The sequence below is a fragment of the Dufourea novaeangliae genome, unplaced genomic scaffold (assembly GCF_001272555.1).
Source record: "Dufourea novaeangliae isolate 0120121106 unplaced genomic scaffold, ASM127255v1 scaffold162, whole genome shotgun sequence".
In the NCBI taxonomy this organism is placed as follows: Eukaryota; Metazoa; Arthropoda; class Insecta; order Hymenoptera; family Halictidae; genus Dufourea; species Dufourea novaeangliae.
The window spans coordinates 1171282-1196322 of NW_015374046.1; the positions used below are offsets into that span (position 1 = coordinate 1171282).

At 33.5% G+C, this 25041-nt stretch overlaps 2 protein-coding genes across 2 annotated transcripts in view; both read right to left on the reverse strand.

The window, feature by feature from the left end:
- LOC107189744 overlaps positions 1 to 12699 on the reverse strand; it is a 28030-nt gene extending 15331 nt beyond the window's left edge. The window contains exon 1 of the mRNA XM_015578357.1: positions 12612 to 12699. Coding sequence (XP_015433843.1) covers positions 12612 to 12699 — 88 coding nt within the window. The remainder of the gene's footprint in view (positions 1 to 12611) is intronic.
- A 4050-nt stretch (positions 12700 to 16749) lies between these two features.
- LOC107189705 (uncharacterized protein CG5098) lies at positions 16750 to 24996 on the reverse strand. The gene is given in 10 exon segments (XM_015578296.1): positions 16750 to 17313; positions 17537 to 17746; positions 18310 to 18628; positions 18742 to 18923; positions 19042 to 19093; positions 19096 to 21083; positions 21176 to 21485; positions 21488 to 21537; positions 21685 to 22314; positions 24941 to 24996. Coding segments are annotated over 8 exon segments (3684 nt in total). The 5' UTR covers positions 22265 to 22314; positions 24941 to 24996; the 3' UTR covers positions 16750 to 17313; positions 17537 to 17543.
- Between the last annotated feature and the right edge of the window lie 45 nt (positions 24997 to 25041).

Sequence of the window (25041 nt, forward strand, 5' to 3'; positions counted from 1 at the left end):
ACTTTTTTACTCAGTACACTGTGTCCTATGTACAAAATAAATATTGAATAGTTTTTTTTTTTGAACACCCTGTATATTGTTCGCTCGGTGACCTGGGCAATGAGTACGCGCAGTCGAAAAAGAAAATTGCCGAGTGTGGGATCAAGTCGCGAGCAGATACGTGGAAAATGCTAGACTCGTTTCGGTACGAGTCAGCGCGTGCTCCTAGCTAGACATACGGATCGGGCCTAGATTCGTAGAAGAAAACGGTACCTTGGAAAATCAAATAGGAACACTCGCCGCCGAGACTACCGTTCACACTTCCCTTTCTACCGGTGGCCACTCGACGTCGTGGCGCTGCTCGAAAAACTCTAGATTCCGCTTACCTACGGTGCTTTCTAGATCGAGTATACTTTTATTTCAGATAAGAAAACCTACCACCGCTACGACTTAACGAACCAGTTACAATTCCAGTTCACTTGGAATTCATTCCTCTCTATCGAAAATACCAGCTCCATCCTATCATTTCCGTTAGTCCTAAACAACTGGAAACTATGCTGTTGTTTAATTTAACGTTAACCTATTTCTGCTTATGCTATTCCATTTGTAATCATTAACGTAGGGGAACCTACCTGTTCTACTACCGACGTAGTTATACCACGGTCTTATATCCAATAATTTCAAAATATTAGTGGATTTGTGTTTTGCAAAATTGCCAATACTACATAGTTTATACGTAATCTGCGGGAGGGCCTACAAAAGTTCCGACGATTTGAAGATTTTTTTTCACATCAAAAGTAATAATTCTTTTTTCATCTAAACTTTTGCAAATAACTTTATTTTTTTTTTAATATAATTTCGTGACTTATTTAGCCGTAGACTGCTGTACAAAGAAGGGCTTAATCTCTAATCTATAAATGACACGATGTTGTTTTCGTAATTTCTGTATAGTGTACTTTGAGCGTGAAAATTGTATTATACTTTGGACAGGTCTTTGTTTTCTGTTCCGATTTTTTCTCTTTTTTTCTAAACGGATAAACAAATTATTAAGGCGCCCCGTAATAAAAACAGAATAAAAAAGTTATAAAGACTAGAAAACATAGAAATATTAGATATACCGTAAAGACTGATTAAGAAGGTATCGAAATTATGTATTATAAGAATAGAGTATATTATATATAATATTACACATAATTAACAAAAACAAGTACTATGTCCAAGGTACATAGGTGGTGTTGTACCATGGACATAATTACCACTTTTTAATTCTAATAAATTCTAATAAATTATATTGGAATCATTCTACAAAAATTAAGTTGTGTGTCTTTTACGATCAAAATGAAAAAAGAATCAATCTGGTATCTTGAATAATTACGAAAATAAAAATCCATTTTCGAATGAAATATAGCATATTTTAATTTGAGTAAAATCCCAGACGGCGTGTACAAAAGTGATATTTACTTGGCGTGAAATAACCCGTATATAACATATGCATTTTTTCATTTAATTCAAAATGCGTTAATGGTGTTTTGCATGTGTTTTGGTATTAACTGGCCATTGAACGATGTTCTGAAAGTGGCAAAGCTCTATAGATCGGAGGTAGTAATAAAATAGATAGTAATTATAAAAAAAGAAATGATTTTTCTATACACCTGAAGAGAAATTATAAACAATACATAAGACGTTATTACTGGAAAATAAAAGTAGGTTGAGCATGATGTCATAGAACATTTTGTAATCCAATTGAGCTCCCCTATTACCCGTCGAAATACTTCAACTTATATCTGGGACAAAAGATCTCCACTTTGCCGAGGAAGAAATAGACAACGCCATCCATACGTTTATTGCATTTGGAGAGAGATAGGAGGGAGGTAGAAAACAGCTATTTAACCTTTATACAACAAGTACATTCCATAAATACAAATTTCAACCCAAATAAAAATTTCCCCGAGGAAAAGTTCACACGAATCACGTCCTATCCACTAGTTCTACACTTTGCGAAACACTTTGTATGTCTTGCTAAGCAAAAAATAGTATAGATGTTTATATTATCTTGCTCTATTGCAGGTGGTTGCCATTTGTAGTTTCGAACACTAATATTAACCGGTATAAATGTGATACGGTGGTGGTACGGCATTGCTAATTAAAAAACACTATGGTAATCTTCCCATGTAAAGGATAGCCTCGGCGCTATACGTATGAAGTAAGTTCTATATGTATATATACACATTATATGTATATACATATACATATATTAGATATATGTATACCTATATGTACATGTACTCACAGGATGCTACCGCTTACCGAACCATCTAGCCATGTGCTCATATTGCATGCATACGACGAAAGATTAAACTGATACTAAGCCCCGATACGGTCAGCGAATTATAGAAAGGAAAGAATTTTACAATGAAATATTAGAGTTTAGTAGACAAGGAAATATGGTTATGCGTTTCATAAGCATAGAATAGCGATATTCTCGTATGAAATAAATTCAACAGTCCCGGAAACGGATGATAGAGTTCAGCATCTAAGCGTTACTTTCGACAAGACTTATAGCTTAAATAAAACTTTCTCTGTAATGTCAATACATACGTATATTTTATCACTGAATTAAATATTGGTACACACCTTTGGTGTATGAAGTAACGTAATACATTCACCGTTACGAAACTATGACGATTAAATCCGGCTAACGTAAGTTGGTACGTATTTGTTTTGTACTTGCTATACCTTATAAAATCTAATTAGAGTGCATGCATCAGTAAATGAACATGTACCAGTAAATGCACATTATACAATAAAAACGAGAACAACAAAAAATGTTTTGAACCGTATTTTAATGATATCGAGAGCTGTACAAATGGCGATAAAAAAATTAGGAAAATACTTTGTTTTCATAGCGAAACTAAAATGACCTGGGTTAACATAAGTAGGACCGTATGTTTTTTTCCATAAAATTGTAGGGACCACAACAAATTCAAAAATCATATTACTTGATACTTTTATTTATTTTCAACGATTACATTCAGCAACCTAACTTGTTCAGTCTGCCCTAGGTATATTTACACTTTATACTGTTCGAAAACGAACATGTCAACAAATAAAATATTATTTCCACTACTGTAAACCTGATACTGAGTTAATAAAAATACTATGTTATGTTATAGAATGTAATAAATAAGAATAAATAACAATATCAAGTAATACGCTTTTTGAATTTATTATCACGTACGTCAACAAGAAAAAAGATTTTCTTTTTAACCCTTGACCCTTTCTTGGAGGCTGGAATCAGGGCCGTTCCTGGGTTGTTGGCCCCCCGGATGCAAAAACAGTATCGCCGACTTAATTAATTTAATATCATGCAATTAAGAATTTGATATGCAATGTTTATAATAAATGTTTATATTTTTTTATTATTATTATATATATAAAATATTCATTGTAAATAAAACCATTCATTTTTTAAGGATCATTGTTTTATTTTATGAAAATAAAAAATATTTAAAAATTTTTTTTTCATAAAATGAAACAAAAATCCTTAAAAAATGAATGGTTTTGTTTAAAATGAATATTTTATTCCACATATAAGTACGAAACTAACGCATAATGTTTGTAATAATGATGTTACGATTGATAAATAGCGACTATTAATTATCTACAGGAATTTAATCGACTAAATATGGCTAAATATCATATGCTATTTTAGGCTGTCCATAAAGATAGTTCCTTCCAGTATAGGAGTACTATTACAAAAATTACATATGCAGTTAATTTGATTACATTCTGTCGGTCTAAAAGGTTCATAAGCATCGTAAAACTTTGGATTATTATTATTACTAGTCCAAGTTTTACATATAATAAACGATCTGCGGCCGCTCCTGAGTTTGGCCGTCCTGGCGCGGGGGTACCTTCTGTACCCCCGCCAGGAACGGCCCTGGCTGGAATGTACAGGCTTATTAGATAAGGACTGTCACTTCCGTGCTGATGCAATGATCTAGATTTTCCAGGAATTACATTTCCGATGGGAGGATGTATACGTGACTTTTGGACCGATTTTCGAGTATACAAAGGTGCCACGGTTGTATGCTCGTCGGGCACATTTCGAGTTTGACTTCCATAGACGAGAGACGTATTAGCAAGATTGAGTCAATCCTCTTCAAGCAATTCATAACTTTACGATACATTTTACTGTCAGGCATTACTTTAACGTGACCCCGCACTCTCTCTTGGTGCGTGAATATCAGGGAGGGAATTAATTTCCGTGACACTTGCAACTCAAACATTTTTAAAGTCCTATAACTCATTTAGAATATATTTGTATTAGTTATTCTATAAATTTAGAATTTAATTCATTTACAAGCCCTAAATCATATCCGAATCCCTAGCTCGAGTAAAACCCACAACAGTACGCTTTTACCGCTCGAAGTGTGCTGTATTATTAATTACAAAGATAGGAAGGTAACCTATTCGTTTAACCTAAAGCGGCTCTCAATGATGCATTGGTTCGTCCGCTCCTAACACACTAACTTAACCTCGGCTACGGCGAAGACTGTCTTTAGCCCTCGACTTGTAACATTGTCGTGAAGTGTCCCCTACAATCTCATGAAAAAAACATACGGTCCTACTTATGTTAATCAAGGTCAACTTGGTTTCGCTATGTAAACGAAGTGTTTTCCGAATTTTTTATCGTCATTTGTAGAGCACTCGATACCATTAAAGTACGGTTCACGATACTGTCGCAAATGGCAGAAAAATAACGAGTCGCGTTACGTGGGACACCCTGTATACTCCGAATATTTACGTACCTATTTTAGACAATGAACAACGGTTTTCCAAGATTTGGGCGGCAGTCGACCTATCCATATGCTAAGACCGGAATACAGTGGAAGCATGCACAATAAGGCCATAAAAGCCGTACCGTTTGGGATTACTGGCGAACTCGGCGTGGTCAGAGCGAACCCCGGACTTAAACATCATGTATGTACTCCACGAAATAAAGCAGCGAAAAATAAAATATCATGAAACTCAACTTAACTGTAGCGAACTTTCAAGCAGAACTTAAACAGGTGCGCGGCTAAAACACACTTCCGATAATGAATCGGTAAATCGACACAAACATCCCACGAATCTTTAAAAATATTGGATCTCTTTTTGCATTTGATGTTAGGGATTTTGTTCAAAATGAAATATATTGTATATCCACGTGAAATTATGGGGGCGGGGTTAAGTCATAATTTTTCTGTTCTCAAATTCATTGAAAGAATACAGGCCGCCGAAATTTACGATTTTTTACTATTGTCGTAAAACAGTGGTACATTAAAAAATTTATATCTCGGACACTATTTATCGTATCGACTTTGTTCTGTGATTATGTTAATCTAGAAGAATTGCCGCTCTATAATAATTTTTTTGTTGTATGAAAAATTTTTGTTTAATACTGAAAATTATAAACCAGTTCTTCTTTTGCGAGTTTCTCTGGAAAGGGCAAGGAGTGATTAAATTAAACAAAATATGGTCAAATTTCTTGAAATTTCACCCACAAAATGAGCTCTCCAGAAAGATGGAACAATTAAAATTAGTCTCACAAGTAGCTGTAAAAGTGACTGGTGTTCTCTCGTTTCAGATAAGCAAGCCGCGGCGCAATATCAAAAAAATCGGTTTTTCATTTTTTTTAAGCATGACACCTCATCGAAAAATGTGAAAAATTGTAAGGACAGTAATTATGAATGTATATGTTATTCCTGTAAAAATATAAAACTAGTCACTAAAATTTCATTAAGTCATTCAAATTTGTTAGCACATTTTATGGTTATTAATTTTTTCCAACTACAATTTTCAACCTAAAGTTGAAGAAAATTCTGTAACAGATGCTCCGGTATTTGTAATGTATATTTTTTCACAATTTTTCCGTGTCTATGAATAGGGAAATGCATCGAATACAATTTTTATACATACGTTATGTCGCGATACGAATTGTATGTTATTAAATATAGTCTGATTTATGTCGGGTTTGAACTTATATTCATCAGGGGAATCTCCTACATTTATTCATAATATTTTTAAAAAAGTACACTAAAAGGTGTAAAAGTTTAAATTTTTATTCATGGGTGATTCGTTCTGTGTGTTACATTATAACCCGAGCGTCGGTCGCTGAAGGCTTATAGGGATTAGATACCGTCGCCGCGAGCCGAGGCCAATTGACGTCATCTGACTTGATCGACTTGATCCGGCTTGGTGTCCCAACACTAGTTACGAACAGTGTTCGCGAAAAGATCGAGTAGTGGTTATAAAATGTTCGTGAACTGTTTGCGAACAGTGTTCGTGAACTGTTCGCTGGTGAGTACGCACCTAAACATACGTTTAAGCAGGCTGACACTTCGGCTCGGATCGGAAGAAAGCGCGACATAGCCTGAAATCTCGGGTACCCGCCCGCACACCCCTACCCATCACTAATTACACGTTGAAACCTATATTTCGTTTAGTCAGATCTATTGCCAAAGTTTAGAACGACTATGTTGTATAAATACAGTGACAAAATAATGGAAGAATCTACACGATAATTATTTCTATTTCATTTAAGTAATAATAAAACTTTCTTGGACGAATACATATGTTACAGCGACAAATCACGCCGAACAAGACGGAGCCGGTGTGTTCGTGGTGTTTCGTTCGTGCAAGTGAAAGGAGGTAAGAGTCGTCGGTGTATGAGTTACTTTAGTTTGAGAACGCTGTGCCTACCGTCCCTGACCAGGACAGACCACCGCTGTACGTAGAGAACCGTGATACAAGGGAAAGGCGTAGTTTTGCGATAGAAATGCCTGCGTAAAACCTTCTAGAAGAAAATCATAGTATGCGCGATTTTATCCTCACTTGTCAAATGAGTATTATGGCATACCTAGGCCATTTCTAGAACGTCTCGTATTTTAAAACAATAGAAAAGTGGGTGAATCTTGGGGGGATTTTAAATTTCTCCTAATAATAATTCCCATCCACAACAACCTTATCCTGTTTGAAACAGCCGAAGTATAAATATCGCAAGTTTGTCTTTAGGGATGCCATATATCCGATCTAACAAGAATGTTACAACAAGAAACCCCGTGGGCCGTGAGCTGTGTCCGTGCGCTCACACGCAAAGAGAATTATCCCAATCGATCGATTATAACTAAAGTTATGATTTTTAGAATATACATATGCTAGGCGAAAATGGACCTTTTTTATGATTTTTAAACTACTGCAATTCAGGCAAAATATCCCGCAGGACATTAAAGATTTGTTAAAATGCTTTTCTCATAGGTATCTACTTTTCCACAAAAAAAAATGAAAGAAATTGGCGATGGTCATATTCAAACTCTATCGATTTTCCATAGAATGACCCAATAATCGTCGTGAGTTACCAATAATCTTTCAAAAGCATGTTAAAACTTCCTATCGACACTTGGACTTCCAACGAAAACCGTACTTCTCAGAGATTCTGGGGTAAGTGCTGAGCGGTCAATCACAGACCTCTTACCAAAAGGCATTGCTGCCTTTCCCACTCCGTGGCCAGATCCTTTATTCCAAATGTATTATTGCACGTGCTTCGATGGCGACCGGCAACAGGGCGTCGGGCCCTTTGCCGTCATACAACATCTGGGCATCGTGGCCGCGATAAATCAACGAAGTACAGTAGACTCTAACTATATTGCCACTGAACACATTGCCACATGAGGCACTTCCCCTTCACACGTACTTTCGCGCAGACAAATTCGCTCTCCCACCAAGACGATCCAGCTTTTGCGCAGGCGCTGAGCCGAGGTCATGGTGACAGAATTTAGCATGGAGGGGGCTTTAAACTCATTGCCATTTTACTCCCCAACAGCCCCGAACATGGCAATATAGTTAGAGTCTACTGTATCGCCACTCGTGATTCGAGCCGCCACTGAACCTAACCACCGATGACATATTTAAGGTACCAGTGGGATCCAGCCAGGGACTTCTAGCGAAACGTAAAATATACGTAAATAAACCGGTATTATACCGGTATTTTCGGTTGTACCTTCGCTCTATATAACCATATATAAGCCCTACCCTTATAGAAATCGAAAAAATACCGGTATTTATTTCAGTTTTCAGTAATATATCGGTTTCGGTATAGCTTTGATGGTATAGTATCGGTATCAAAATCATACCGGTTTAGCACGACAACTACCGACGGTAAACGCATATTTGCTTCGATCGGTGGATATACGTAAAAAACTTTTGAAAATTTAGAAATTCACTAATTTCTTCACATTCATATCGTAATGAAAGGTGCAAAAAATCTGAGAAAATGTATTGTCATAACATTTTAATCGTCGTTGTAAAAATGTATTGACAAGTTATTTTGACTTGCTTGGTAGTTCTAGTGTTAAGTTCCTGTTTCCGGCGGTTCCAGCGGTTCTAACTATTGGCGATACAATTTCCTCTCAAGAAGCCGACGCCACGTGCGTCTGCTTTCATAAAAGAATCGACGCTAACATACCCGCTCTATGTCGCCGATAGCTGAAGGACCCAGCGTGGTCTTCCGCCACCACTCGACGCCAGGTTTGTTTAGCATCATGCATTCTATAAACCATATCATAAGTTTTCCAATAGTCAATGAGCGACAGGCCATTCGCCTTAGACTTCATTCAAAACACGTTGACGCTAACAAGCGCTCAAACTGAATGAGGCGTGTGTATACCTACAGACGGTACCGAAAATATTGGGACACCGTATAATTTTGTCTTCTAAGCTCTATATTTTGAATAATTTTGAAATTAGCTGCAAACACGTATGGCATCATGTTACAGTACAGTATAGAGTATAGAGAGTCCATAAATATAAAAACAATTAAATTCTTATATATAGACAAAATGCAAAATTCTATCTCAAAAAAATAATTGGACACTTTACTGGTTTATGTTATAAAATAAAAATAATACCTTTCGTATAAACATTTCATATTTTGTTGGGTACCTTTTTTGTTTAATAACGTATCTTAAACGATTTGGCACGTTAGGAATTAGTTTGCACAAATAAGCTGTGCTGATTTTTTTGTCATTCTTCTTTCAAACGGTTTTCTTAACTCTTCTTTGTTATTCATTGTCGTTTTATGTATTCTACGGTCCTTAAACTTTGCGTTAGATTCAGAATGAGACTAAGATATATTCAATTCCTATCATTTTTGTGGATGAGAATAAATTTAACATTTATGGCAGTGATAGAAGGGTCCGAGTGTGGTGAAAAAAGAGAGAAGAACATAATCCGAAACACTTGTAACCAACACTGAAGCACGACGCCAGATCGGTAATGTTGTGGGGGTGTATATCCAGTTTTGGTGTTGGTGAGATCGTGTTTATAAACGATATTCTCGATAAGAACAAATACTTGAAACATTTTAAAAAACAATTTTAAAAAAAGTGTCACAAATATGAGGATTACAACCCCCTCCCCAATCGCCTGACATTAATCCCATAGAAAATTTGTGGGATGAATTGCACCATAAAATACGTAAAACGACGATAAATAACAAGGATGAGTTAAAATTCCATTTAAAAAAAGAGTTGCAGAAAATCTTTATTGTGAGTTACGGTGGTTGTTGAATATGATTGATTGTGAGAGGAATAGCAGTAGAGTTAACACTGGAACAACCGGCGATTGACGTATACCAACTTCTACCGGAGGTGTCAAAATGACTTGTTTTTCAAATTAATAAGTCTTGTATTTCAATTTAAGAATGAAAATTGAATATAAACTGAATAATGATAATAATATAATAACAATAATTTTCAAAATAATTACGCTTAAAAGTCAGACATTTTTTACAAGTTACAATTGTTTTAGCTGAGCATGTACCACAGACTCGTTTATGACATTACCACAAATATTCTTCGTTTTATTATTAGTACAATATGCGTCTGGTTTTGTGATGGTGTACATGGAGATGTATCTTATCTATGCACATGTATCTTGTGGTAATTTTGTACAATGTAGATGTACGAAAATATACTTAGTTTTCTAAAAATGTATTTGAACTATACAAAAATAATATGAGAAACTTCAAATATCACAAGTTTACCTACGTTCTGTGGGGGTCAAAATGACTCATCTCGGTATACGGAAGTATACTGCATAAAATTTTACATCAAAAAGACAAAAAAAAAAGAAAACTGTTTTACAGAATTAGTTATTTGCATATTTTAGAAAAAGTCATACAAAATATACCGAAAATGAATAATGATTATAAGAAATGCCAAACAAGTTATTTTGAACCCCCTTGGTAGATCTAGTCTTAATCTTTCACATTCAAATTTGTAATCATAGTAGTTTGAGTTGATTTGAGGTGTAAGTCTGTGTTTGTATAATAAATGCTAATTACCCGTGTTGTTTTGTGTTTTTTCTTTTTAAAGCATTATACTGATCTGAGTTAGTTAGAGCTATATAGAAACAAAAAAAATACTGTTCAAAGCATTATAATATTGATAGGAGTTGAATGTGTCACATTAAAGGTTAGAACATACGTGAAAATTTCGAAGTCTTTTTTGCTTAATAACTTTTCAATGGATAAATTCCTAAACTCAAAATTAATATTTTTGCATGTCATTTGATACATACTTTCGATCAATATAAATGTACAGTGAAAAAAAAGTTCCCAGAGTTATGAATTGAAACTATAGGAATGTTTGTTATATTTGGTTTTATTTTCAATAGTTATATTCCATTAATAGTTGTCACATAAAGACACTATACGGCATCGTTTTGTGAATGTAAAATTCGAATCTTGTGAATCATTACTGCATAATAACTTGATTAAAGATACACTGTTTAACTTATGTTTTGTGTTTGTACTGATCTTTAGCTTTATATCTCCCTCCCCCCCGGTCATCGCTGTGGCAATTATCGGTTGAACGTCAGCACAAATGTAAAATACGGTATCGTATCCAAAATGTATGGAGGCACTGACAATAAGTATTCAATTTAAAATAATTCCAATTCCTGCGAAAATTTCAAGCCTACAGGTGAATACGTTAACTCGTGCAAGCTTCAGGTTGCATGAATATACAATAAAAAAAATAACCTTTTTTTTAAAGAATTATTATATAGATTTGATATTCTTACAAGATAATCATACTTCGTTTTCGTTCATTCATTTTCATTTACCTGCCCCTTTCTTTTCTTAAAAATGTTAATTTATAATACTGGCAAAAGTTGTAAAAACATCTCAATTATTCGTGCGATTCGAATTGTAATTATTTATATAATAAATTTAATTCATTGTATATTATACAATTGTAAGAATAATCCGATTTGAAACTATAATAGAACGTTAAAAATAGTTGTACACCGACGTGCAAACTCGGCTTCTGCTAGGGGAAAATGTGAGGTTGTTGAAAGACCTCCTACCATTTAGTTTTGGGAGTTACTGAAATTTATGCCAAATTAATATTCGGTTTAATATTTATTTCTGTACTTGAAATAAAATTAGTAAGTGCTGGAAGACTTTTCTTCTACGGCACTATTTCCCCTAGCAGAAGCCGAGTTTGCACGCGAGGGTACATATACAAAAATTGTATGGCCTTGTTTCAGCCGTACAATATTAATATATTTTTAGACACTAGACTGAAGATTCATAACTTTGTTTACTTTGACACTAAATATATATATAATATTGCGCATGCTTCGTGAGAAAATACATAATATTTGATTTTTAAGTCTATTAATGCGTCGACAGCGTTTGAACTGCAGTAAACAAATATGTTGCCACGAAATATTATTCCACGCCAATTGCCTCAAGAAATCACTAACACAAGACTCATGAAAGGATGCACAGCTAATATCAAAGGAAGATTTCTCGTATGATGCACTTGCAAACTCGCAAGCATTGTCGAACAATTAGCTTTGTGGTAAACTGGTTAGTCAGACTAATGTTACACTTATCTAGAAGACAGATACATCGAGACAGAATAATATTCTTTTCATAACTCACTTTACGAATCCTTTTTCCGTACAAAATTAAGTTGTCAAAATTGAAACTTCTCACTACAAACCATAAGGTAATACATACTGCCAAGTTTTGTTTACTAATGGTATTTTATAATTTGCGATTAAGGACAGTGAAATAATATTTTGAAAACATTAAGAATGCAGTTTAACAATCATTCAAAAAGATATACAATGGGTACTAAAAGTATTTTAATATTCACGTTTTAAAGTAATTTTACAAATTTTTAGTTTATATATACTTGAAAAATTTGTATATCTGTACAGAACCTTTGATAGTACATAAAATGAGCTTTTCGATAATGTATTTCTCACCGTGGTATATTTTGTATTCTTTTAAATATACTTATTATAACAGAATTATGTGTTGTAAATACTATTCGTATCATTATTGTACGTTACGAAGTGTAAATTAAATTTTTTTAAATGACATATATACACGGTGTATGATGCTGACAACAAAATACGTTATGAGAAACTTGAAGCAACGCAATAGCACTAAAAGTAATAAATACCACGAAGATCAAATAACTTAAACGACCCACGTGTAATTGACATATGTACAGAATACTAAAATATAACGTAGGTATGTGACATATGTATGTACGTAAACTGACATTTTTTACCTCTTAATTCGTTCTCAGCCCAACTAAAATCCACAAAGCAGGAGAAGAGTGCTGCACTAAACTTCACTACAGTTGATAAATTACCCATTTCGAATCGACATAATTCCTATGTCGATATAAAAAGTCACAAAACTTCATGAAAACTCAACTACCGTTCAACCACTCAGAAAAACATCCTCGCGCAACCTCGGTCGGTGGCATACTGGAGAAACAATCTAGTAGAAAGTGGGAAGACTTTCCCATTCCCCATTCCCCATTCTCCAATCTCCATTCCCCATTCACCGACCAGTCCAGTGATGAAAAGATTAAAACCATTGATGCATTAGGGATAAGAGCCTCAACATTGCAGTGCACGATTGCACACCTTTCTTTGTAATTCAAGATGGCGTGTCGGGCGCGACATATGATTCCACATTCCTGATCAATTGTCTTACTTTTTCATAAGTAAACTGGGTATGGATTTGATGCATTTATAGAATATTTGGATGTACAGGAGACAATAAAATAAAGACCATAAAATTTTTAATAAAATAATGAATTTCAAAAAAAATAACAATTTTCTCTGGAAAATAAAAACTTTTGCTAATTTCTTGTTTTCGAAAACTTAATCTATAAAAATGTAAGTTTGCTTAAGTATTCGGAGTCTGCTCATAAGTTACAAAAAACTAATAAGTTTTACGTTGAAAATATAGAATATATGCATATGTATTTTCTTCTACCATATTTTGCTACAATTGTCTGATTATATTTCACATTCACTATTATTAAGGTGATCTAATTAAATATTTTGAATTATACATTATAAAATAAAATTAAATATACTATTTTCTGTATTAGTAATCTGCTATTATGTGTATTGATTTAATTGCCATTATAGATTAATTACATTAATTGAGAAATATATTTACATAAATGAAACTGAGGAATGTTAACATATAAATTTATTAGTGTGTATTATATTTGCAAATTCTAATGACCATTCTCGAGCAAGTATATAAAAAGTATTTCATTTTTCCAGACAAAATAAATGGAGAATGTGCAACATGTGCTTTAAGATTTTTATTTTTATTAAAACAATAATACTGTTTACGAGCCACAATAACTTTGAGAATTGGAATACCGAAAGAAAATATAAAGAAGAAAGTGAAAATGGAAATGTGTTTACATTTTGCATAATTACTTAAGTTATTTAACTTTAAATTACTGTTCTACTGAATTACTTCACTTTTAAGTACATTTGTGTATTTTTGAAAAAGACTGTTAAGTTTACTTGAATACTTAATAAGTTGAAGGTCTGATTACTTGGCTAGTTACGAAACCGAAAAATACATATAGGTGCAATACTTAAAAAATGTTACTTATTGGTACCAATACAGTATAAAAGTACGTTGTTTTGCATGAACTGTATTTAAATATATTTACAAAAATTCATTTCATTACGCTTTGTAACAAAAAAATTAGATATCAAGTAAAATAATGCTATCTGTCTGTTAACATATATAAAAATGTTTATCGTACAATCGAGGTTTACGTATTTTTTGTACATAACTTTCCCATTTTTGATTAATTAAATCAGAGCTGGTATAAAATTATGCCAACTCATTTACCTTTTAAAAAGTTTGTAAAAGCTATAATTTGAAGAAGTTTGTACATTTACATGACATTTAAAGGGCTATGTCGAAACTGTCTGTTACTGCGACTTATGACATTATGTTTTATTACTCATTATATTTATATTACACAAAGATGTATACTTAGCTGTATCATTGCGTCAATCTTAAATACATTCTGTGATTTTTTTCCATTTTGTGTATGTAAATACAGAAGAAATGATACTTTTTTAAACAATTGGTGTCAATAAATCAAGTCACACAAATGTGTACATGTATGAACAACTTCAAAGGATTTTAAGGAAGCGAATGAAAATGGCTGAACAGAAAGACAATACTTCTTTCTCCTTCGGCCCTCCCCCCGCCTCTCACTCTCTGTTCTCTCGCCCTTCTATCTCTTACTACATATCACGATGCGACAATTTTATTTTACAGACCTATGTTTCATACAAATTACTTAGGCATTGTGATATTCAAGTTTCTTTGCGCTTCATTATTTCAATACATTAAATTAATTTTTTAGCAATTTACAGGCTAAAAGTGCTTAGTATTTATACAAGACAGGTCGTTATACATCTTCCCACATCACTTTCAAAATTCATTAAATATTATTGAACTATGCGTACAAGGAGGATTCTAAAATCTCAAAAATTTTTGTATGTACCTTAACTTACATTTTCCATACATGGACTAAATATGTATACAATACTAAAATGTGTTACTACAAAATTAAACTGTACAGAGGATTTAAAGAATGCTCCATGTGCGCAAAGTTAAAATGTAACATAACATACTAGAGTTACTCTGTCCAGAAATTGTTTGTATCACAAATATTAATATTACAATTATTCATCTGAAATAGAATTTTGTTTCCCTTTCATACATCATATATAAGCGTTTCGTTTACAATTTCATTTCTCTTATTACATCTGTGCAGTATATTTTACTGTACTCGTTTCTTTATTACAGAGAACGCCCTTTGCTTAAGATTCATGAACTCTGTCTCTACGAGTTTAACCCGGGAGTAGGCGCGCAGTAGTCCTTTCGACAGACGATTTTCTGTTTTGAAAACTGATCCAAAGCCTTCCACTGTTCCTACTTTCCGCGAAGCTATTCTCATTAAAGGTGTAATCTGATTTATTTACGTCGCGGGATGATTGAGGTGATGCTTTGTGCACCCCCACAAGTTTTAAAAGACAACACCGGCTTTTCGACTATAACTCGCCTACTTCCGGGTTAAGGAAAACTCAAATTATGTTTACATTTAGGTAAACTATTTGTTACCTTATATTAAAACATTCATACTATGTTGCTAAATAAAATGCTTTTTCACGCTCTTTCAATTTTTTACAGGAAGCTTCTTACTATATATATATGCATAGTATAATACTATATATATACATATATTATTTATGTATAATATATACAAAGAATTATTTCGACAATTTAATTTTTATTATCTTTATAACTAATATTAAAATGATTATTTTTACTGTACTGTACTCTGTGTTTTAGGAGCAGTTGCAACTATTTTTTTGCATATATATATATCAATACATAATTATATCTTTTATCTACTCCAGTTATTATATACATTTTGTTTTATATATTTTTATACAATTTTTCTGATTTTTATAGATCTTCCCAGGTCCATCAAGGGAATCAATATTAGTATCGTTTTTTATTTCTATTATAAAACCGTGTCTCTGTTTCATTCTTACAAAATGTGATGAAAATGACATTGACAGTGTAATAATGGTACAGTTCAATACAATAATATTATGCAAAAATAATATAAATCAATATCAGCTAGGGCAAAAACAAGTAGCGAATAAATTGATTCACTAAATCGTATGCATACTACTAAATCTAAATCACCGGTTTCGCATTCATAAATTATGAAAAATAATGAAATTATAATCTGCACACGTCAAGAAGTAGTTGTTATTAATTATAAAACAAATTTATGTTTTCTGTTTGAAGTTTATACAATGTAATGTGATAATAACAATAATAATTATAACGACATTGTTATTATTATTATTATATTATTTCAAGTGTTCTGTTTGAGTAAACATGTGAGCTCGTTCTGTTTAGGTATGCAAAAAGTTGCAATACGTATTTATAAAAGACGAGGTCAAGAAAGGAAGAAAAATATTACATGAGCGAAAATCTATTTATTTACATCTATACGAGATTTATTTGTCACATAATCTTCAAAAAATTATAATAGAAATAAGTATTATTACACTAAATGTATTTTCGCGCGAGAAAGAACATAACTACACATGCTTACTAAAATAGCATGATTTTTAGAAACGGAAGAATGTCTTGTAGTATCATTGGAATTGTATAATAATATAATAGTCATTTTCTCACATAAGAACTTTGTTATTTACAGATGATTTTTTAGATTCACAAGGAGAACACTTGTCCATATGTCTCGTCCGCACTTTTTATGGAAATTATCATAAACGTTCAAATTCCACCGATTTATATTCATTGATTATCCATTTCATTTTATATATACACACACATACGATTTTTTGCTGGAACACTATGATTTTCAAACTTTAGCCGAATTCTGACTTTTCTTCAAATTTTGGTACAATATGCCCTATATTTTATTCCTGCGTACATGATGTTTTAGGGGAAAATTTTCAAAACGTTTCAAAGTTTATTAAGTATGAGTAAAAAAGCAAATACTTTTTGATTAATATTATTCCTCAGCAACGATTCGTCTATACTACAGATTTTAAATTAAAAATCTTGCTTTTACATTAGGTCGAAAAGGCCACCGTTCAAGGCCACAGGCCAAGAAAATTAATTAAATTTAATTAACGAGAACTTCCATTCCATTTCTTCGCTTCCGTTAATTTTTCGTTTTCGCTTGTAATTCTCAAAGACAACAACAGTATTCTTGTTATTGGAACATCTTGTACATTGGAAGGTATTTCTGTCGAGCATATTGATATCTTTTGTGTGCAAATTGCCATATATCTGTCATGATATTTATACTTTCACACTTCAAATACACTTACGCATCAAATGACGCAAAGCGTAATTTTAAAACATCTCAAAATTGTTAAATGCTGAAAAATATAAATCAATTGTTAGACTTCATGGAAACAATCCTCTGGCAAAAATTCTGTGCTCCACCACATGAATATATTGTAAATGACTAATCAATGTTCTCTTTGCTTATTTCACAAATTTAAATGCAGCAGCTTATACATAATACTTTTTATTTGATAATTCACTCTAAAGCTATATTTCACGACTAGCTATATTTCCATATTGTATCTGAAAACTTACCGAAATTTCACGTAACTCGATGGAGGTTGCACTTCGGTATATACTGATTAGTATCCAAATGCCAGCCTTTTGTTAGCGCACAAGGATAATGTGTAACAGCTTTACAACCCCGTTTAACGCAACCGATATTTGCACCTGTTAAACCACAAGAGTCACATATCGACTTTGCTGCATCCCATACTGCTTCTTGTAATCCTGTTACTCGGCCCCCTAAATTAGAAAATAATTTCTTTTAATACATTGTAAGAATATACCATACAGTTCCGTTGAAACTGGTTTGTAACAGTTATAACAATAACAGTAATTAAACTCTAAATGTTTATGCAGATATAAATTTGTATAGACCAATTTATTAGAACTGGAATCAGACAAGTTTATTTATTTTAAATTTTAGTAAGTTCCAGATTAAATAAAAACTTCGTATTAATCTTTTTGTTGTATAGAGTTTAGAACTATCTTGTATAACCATATAAAATTCGCAGTCTAAGAAGAAAATAGCTTTATTGCATAATATAATGTACAATATGATATATATGTTAATGCAGATATCTAGTGCCGATGTTTACGTAAATTCAACATAAACGAAAAAAGAAATTAAGTTTTTATTTAATTTTATGGAATTCTGCAGCCTATAGACACAGAAAATACGTAACCTAATAACAAGAAGAACTGAAAAGCCGGTTATGTTGACAGAAAAGACGATATACATTGCGGTAGTGCTGTGTGCAGTAGCGTAACATAACAGTTATCCATATAAAAGATATTTATTATACCTGCCATGTATACTCCAGCTGCCCAAACGGCACACTGTTCATGAAGCCAAACCTCCCAACGTTGTTCTTCTCCTGGAAGTACAGTCATTCCCGTAAAAATGGAATTAGTATTAGTTTCAACAGAATTTCGTTTCTTCTTCCCCATTTTTGCAGTAAATTGATCAGCCAGACCAGCATATCTCAAACTTCTCTTATTCTTGCCACCCTTCTTTTGTTCTGTAGTAATCTCCTGTTCGTCCGCTGAAAGAATTCCATCTTCCAGGCGCTCTTTACCAATTAAATACGGACCAAATAAATCACTTAAAACTCCTGCTGGAACCTGTATAAGAAATAACATGATAACACTGTTGATCAATGGTATTCCTACTTAAACATGTTCATAAACTTAAAACGCTATTACACACAGATTCTATTGTACAAAATACAACGTACAGTATAAGTTCCAGGTGCTATGTGAGGGCCAGCCAGATTAGGATGTGGTCGAGAAGGGTCCCCAGGTATAATAGAATGAGGACCTTGTTTACAAAATACGCAAACCCATGTAGAATCTGTCGTATGTGCATCATAACGGGATGATAATGTTGAACTAAAGAGACCTGCTCTACTGACTTTACCTGAATAAAAGAAATACTTAAAATTTTCAATAATACCTACTTGTTGGACAAATTATTATATGTGTATATATAATATACATATATGTGTACAAACATTTGAAAAAATAAAAATACATACCCCTATAGTCTAAATCGTTTTGATGACTAAGTCTCTTACTTCTCCCTGCACTATAACTACCTGAATGCTTAGTGGACTGTCTCTTGGACCTTCAACATGAACTACTGGTCCACGAGATCTGATAGAACTTGCATTCGACCCAGAGTCATACGCCATTTCCCTCAATCCGTCTATTTTTGTAGTTTTCTTTGTTTTCTTTGATACATTTTGTTTTTTTGAACTTTTGGACAATTTCCTTTTTTTGATTTCCTTTTGAGGTACGTCACTACCTATAGTTCCGAAAATATTTTCAGAAGATCTTGACATTTTCCGTTTGCCTCCTTGTACTTTAGTTTTCTTTCCCTTTTTCCCAGACAATTTTGCATCAATTGTAGATGAAAGGTCAGTAGGGTTTAAACTTTGTGTATGCAGAATACTATTTTCTAAATTTTCCGATTTCGTTGTACTACCGGCTTGATCCTCGGGTTCCATAAGTTCCGTTTTTGATTCTTCCTTTTTAACATCTGTCTCTGGCTCAACGATACCAGCAAACATTTTTTCTAGTTCTGATTCAACTTCATTAAACGGATTTGTATTATTTACACCTTTTGGACTCGTTACTTTTGAAAACTCAGTGGCGTCGTCACTAGATTTTCTCCGGACCCTCTGATTTGATGGAGTTGAACTAGGGGGTGTACTTTCACTGCTCCTTCGCCTTCTAATCGGTTGATTTTCTTCGGTTTTCTCTTCTACACTTTCTTCTACTTTGTCAGGTATTCTTTGTTCCGCTGTGTCAACGTTATCTTCAACTTTTACAACTGGTGTTGCACTTGTTGTTTCTCCTGATATTGATTCACCTGCTCTAGGTTCAGACGGTTCTGTAGGCTCCAATTCCATGTCCTCCACTTCTGTTTTGGAATCTTTACTAAGTCGTACAGGTTTCTCCAATTTTCTTTTCCTGCGCTGTTTCGTATTATCGTTGGAATCGTCATTACTGAATGCTGGAGATACTACTTCATCCTCTCTGTTTGGAGATTTGGATTTTTGTCTGTCAGGAGACATACTTTTCACACTAGATGTATCCTTTTCTTCTACCGGCATTACAATAACAGATCCAATGTTCTCGGCACTACCAAGCTTTTTATTTCCACCTTCTAATTTCTCTAACAGAGAATCGACACCCTTTTTACCTCTTTTTGGTAAATTTTTTGGTGATCTTACATTTATTTCTTCAACTTTTCGATCTCGTTCTAATGACGATTCTCGTTTTGGGCTGTCTGTTACATCTTTGTCGCCTTTAGAGGTAAGATTTACAATAACAGGTAGAACATTTCTTGGCACTTGCGTAATAACACTTAACGTATCTTTATTACTTTTTGTAACTTCAGATTCTTTTTTCTCTGGAACTACCCTTTCAATTGTTACACTAGGTGGTAAATTTATCACTTTTTGCGTAAAATTATCTACACTCATTTCCTTAATTTTATCGTGGAGGTTTGCCACACCTTTTAAATTGCTTTCAAAGTTTTTTACTGTAATTTTAGGTGTTATAACTTCTTTTGTTGAAAGTGAAACTGGTTCACTGACAGAATTCGGTGTCGGAACTGATGAGCTAATTCCACTATCTGACGACGTTTCTCCGTTTAAAGGTATCGGGGGAGAAATAATATTTCCATTTCTACTACTTTTATCTACATTTCTTGCAGTCAAACTTATTGGAATATCCTGAGGTATTCGAGAATAATTTTCAGGGATAATGTCAGATGTAGAAGACAGGTCTAACGTATTCTGTGAACCTGGCGAGCTTCTATACTGACTTTGATTCTGCCTATTATCTACTAGCATTTGTAAACTAAACAATGGATTTCCTGGATTGGCTGGAGTAACACTTTTTGATGGAACGGTTGGTGTATGCCATGTTGGAGGTGCTTGAGTATGTGCAAGCTGAGGTGTAAGCTGCGATGTTATATGAGATGCCCTCGCCATAGATGGATGCGTATAAAATCCAGCTGGACTTAATGCTGCACCAGACAAAGCTGTTGGGTGAATATTTAAGCCTGAAACTATTAAAAATTGAAATTAATATTTTTAAAAAACAACATACAATCCCTACCAATTAACGATAATGTGGTGTAAACAATTCATATAATATTACCTTGACCTTGCGTCATTGTAAGATGATTCCAGACTGTCTGTGGTGGAGGTGTGCCAACCGGAGGTCGGCTATGACCTGGATACTGTCCTGACATTTCGAAATCCTCCCAATTACTTAAGATTGGGTTGCAATCAGTTGCAAAATAAGTGTACTTTGACTTATTTGTATGTTCTATTATAGAAGATTCAGTTTTAAGATCTATATTTTTAACATTCAATGACAAATGCGTAAAGGAAGTATCTGGACTTGTCTTCTCATATAAAAACAATGAAGATTTACCATTCAAGTTTTTCTTAAAAATAAAAGAATCATCTTAAGTAACGTTTTTTCAATTCTTGGGTTATGAGATAAATTTTCTAAATCTGAAAATTTTAATAAACCATAGTCTATTTCCTTGTACTTTTTATAATAACAGTTTTCTACGTTACAGGAATGATTTGTTCGATTTGAAATGGCACAGTCCTTTAATGTTGTATCTGTGTCTGAATATTTGCACAACTGTTTTTTACCTTTGCTTTGTCTGTTAGAACAGTCTTTATTGTTTCCCAAGTTTTTTATTAAATTAAGCGGTTTGTTTTCTTCAGAAACATAAGACAAGTTATAAGTATTTTTATACTGTTCCAAAATGTCAGATAAAGTCTCGTACTGTGCTATATTTTGTGTAAGATTTAGATGGTCTGACAAATAACAAAGACGACTGATACTTTTATCAAGATCATAAATTTGTTTTTCCGTTTCGGATGAATTTTCACTATCGTGTTTGCAAGATCTATGGATCCCTGTAGTCTCCTCGGTATGGTGTAAATTAATTGATTTTACTTTTCCATCGTCTCTTCGACGGGTACTATAACTTTCCTTGTAGTTTGTAAACACTTGGTTTGAAAATTCTGACAAGCATTTATCAAACTCCTTCTTGTGTGTATCAGAATTTACTATCTTGCTGTTCGTTGGTTGTAAAAAGTTTATGAATTGATTAACATACGTGGAGTTCAAATCTAACACACCTGTATTTTCTTCCTTATGACATAAATTGTATGTATCCGGTACACCACCATGTGCTACCAACTCTTGCATATAATTCCACTGCATGAAATTATTTGATAGCGCCCATTTTGGCGCGTCTCCAAGTATGAATGGCCCTGTAAATGAAAATTTTAAGTAACAAGTGTATAATTATACATAGCAATTATAGTTTACTTGTTTCACACATTACAATTTATAGCATCTCATTGGACAATTGAATAAAGTGAAGATTTCTGGCTTAGAAAATGAAACATATACGAGAACTTAAATTTTTATTTCAAATTATATAATTTTGTTTTTCATAATGATTTATAAGCAACACAGATGGTAAACATTATGTTTACCATTGCTGGGAACAGCCCATGTATTTTGACAAATTACACCATAATGCAGATATAGATCATTTACTCTTTGTTTGTTAATATTCTGTGTATTCTTATTAAATTGATGATTATTTGCTAGAGTATGTAAATTGGAAGTTTCAATTGTTCCTCCTTGTAAAATACAATCATGAGTATTTCCAGTTGCTGAAATTATTGCAAAAAATATGTAAAAAGGCTTGAACAGTTTGGATACATGATGTTTTTTTTATTAAGAGCAATAAAAAAACTGCAACATTAAACTATAACAATAAATTGTTGATTAAACATATGAAATTTCAAAGGATCTATTAGAATAGTACGGAGAGCAAATTCTATTAATTTATTTGTAGGCTATGTTACCTATGAAAAGAATGATGAGTATACAAGTGTGACACAAGGATGGGCAAAATTTTTTTTCAAAAAGTAATCAAATGATGGATAGCTTACCAATTTGTAATCTTGTGTATAGTTAATATATATAGTTACAGAATATGTTTTTGCTTTAATCTCAAATAATATCAAATGTAATGTTAACATTTATGATTTCTTAGAAACTCATATTCAGTTCTACTATAGATTGAATACACCAGTGCTTTGTATAATACTTTTATACAACTGAGTAATTTGTCTTTGGAAGATAAATATTTTTTTTATGGACATAGATAATAGTGGCTAAGTTTGCTAGGATACCAATGATTCTTGCTTTCTAAATGTACTTTAGAATGTACAACTTGCTTCAAGAAACAACTATTCTTTTTATAAAAACTGATAAATAACTTCCAGTTTAAATTAGTTATCATAAGCTGATGAATTAATCAAATCTCTAGAAAAATTAAATTATAAACATGAATTTTGTTTAACGTCGACACAATGTGCAACACTAATAAGTTTATCCAAATATAGTTTACTTAATATACAGTTTAAACAATGCATTTCATCAAATTATAATTTATTTAAAAAGTAAAAGTAGAAACTGTAACGCATGTGTTCTTTTCAATACACCTATTCAATAAGAAAATGTAAACACTAAGTACACAATGTAGTATAAAAAAAGACCAAGGTAAACCATTATACATGAAATTACATAGTTCAATGGAGACTTAAGAAGGTATCATCTATTAAGTTGTTTACTGTAACAAAGATTTTGTACAAACAATATACTAAAGCTTTAATTTAGCTATTAGCTTTAGTAGAATAAATAATTTTAGCATAGAATAAATTTTATTCAAGTACAAATATTGTTGTTTCTCATCAGTTTATTATACTGAGAAAGGATGAAAATAAAGAGTAACTTTCGTTAAAAAATAATAACGAATCTACACATTCCTTTACTTGATTTCAAAATAATATTTAACAGTCCACAAAATTATTAAATACATAATAGTGAACTTGAGTATTTGATCATCACAGAATACAAAGTGCTAGGTTATTCGTTCATTTATCCGTACATTTAATAAGAGTAATTAGTACTTTATACACATTTCAATTAAAAAACGATTCGTATGCGCCCATCTCTGGTGTGACACCGTGTACCTCAATTTTCTGATCAAACAGGCTCACAGCGGGACAGAGTCGCGTGCTTTTATGTGAACTCCAATGGCCATGCAGTTGTGCGTAGACGTGCCGCACGGGAAACAACACGCGTATACACTACGAGAAACACATTGCATTGACCAACAAACGCGTGTACACTCGTGGAAAATACACAATGTCGCGCGTACCAATACACAGAAGGGTGACGTGTGCTGCGCGTGCACACGCCTATGCACGCACAACGTGCAACGCGGGGAAAGAAGCATCCCAACCCCGCAAAACTGCACGCACGCACACACACACACACACACACACACACAGTAACAGCGTACGCACGTACGCAAGCAAGTACGTACGCATGCACACAGCAAGACGAGTGAGAGAAACAGGGATGTGGTCCCTTACACCTAAATAGTATCAGTGATAACGCGCGAGTCGCGTGCGAGACACGCGGAACAACCAGAACCTATTAAAAAAATCACGAGTTAAACGCGGAATCCCCGACAGACGCCTAAATATTGCATTCTCGACACATTCGAGCGATTAAAGATTTCACTTCACTCGATGAAATTGAGAATCGACAGATTGTGGGTTGCGCGAAGTAAACGCGTTCCATCGTACCGGCACGCATGCACGCACGTATGTCCATGCACAATCCAGCCAGCGCACACAACACCAACACCCCGACAAGATGTGCGACACGGACATGGGTGCCTCTTTCTTTCGCGTAAATCGATGGGCACACTCGATTTCACTGAGTTTTCCAGATGGGCCCTCGATCGCAAAACATCTCACCAACGGCCGTTACAGTACTAGCATTGTCACGGATTTATCACGGAATACGCACCTTCCGCACAGGGCCCTTGCCAGGGGCTGGCGAGTTTACGATTTTCGGCCAAAAAATCGTCGGGGCATCAACCAAAGCAGAATTTCAACAATGGTGGCCGC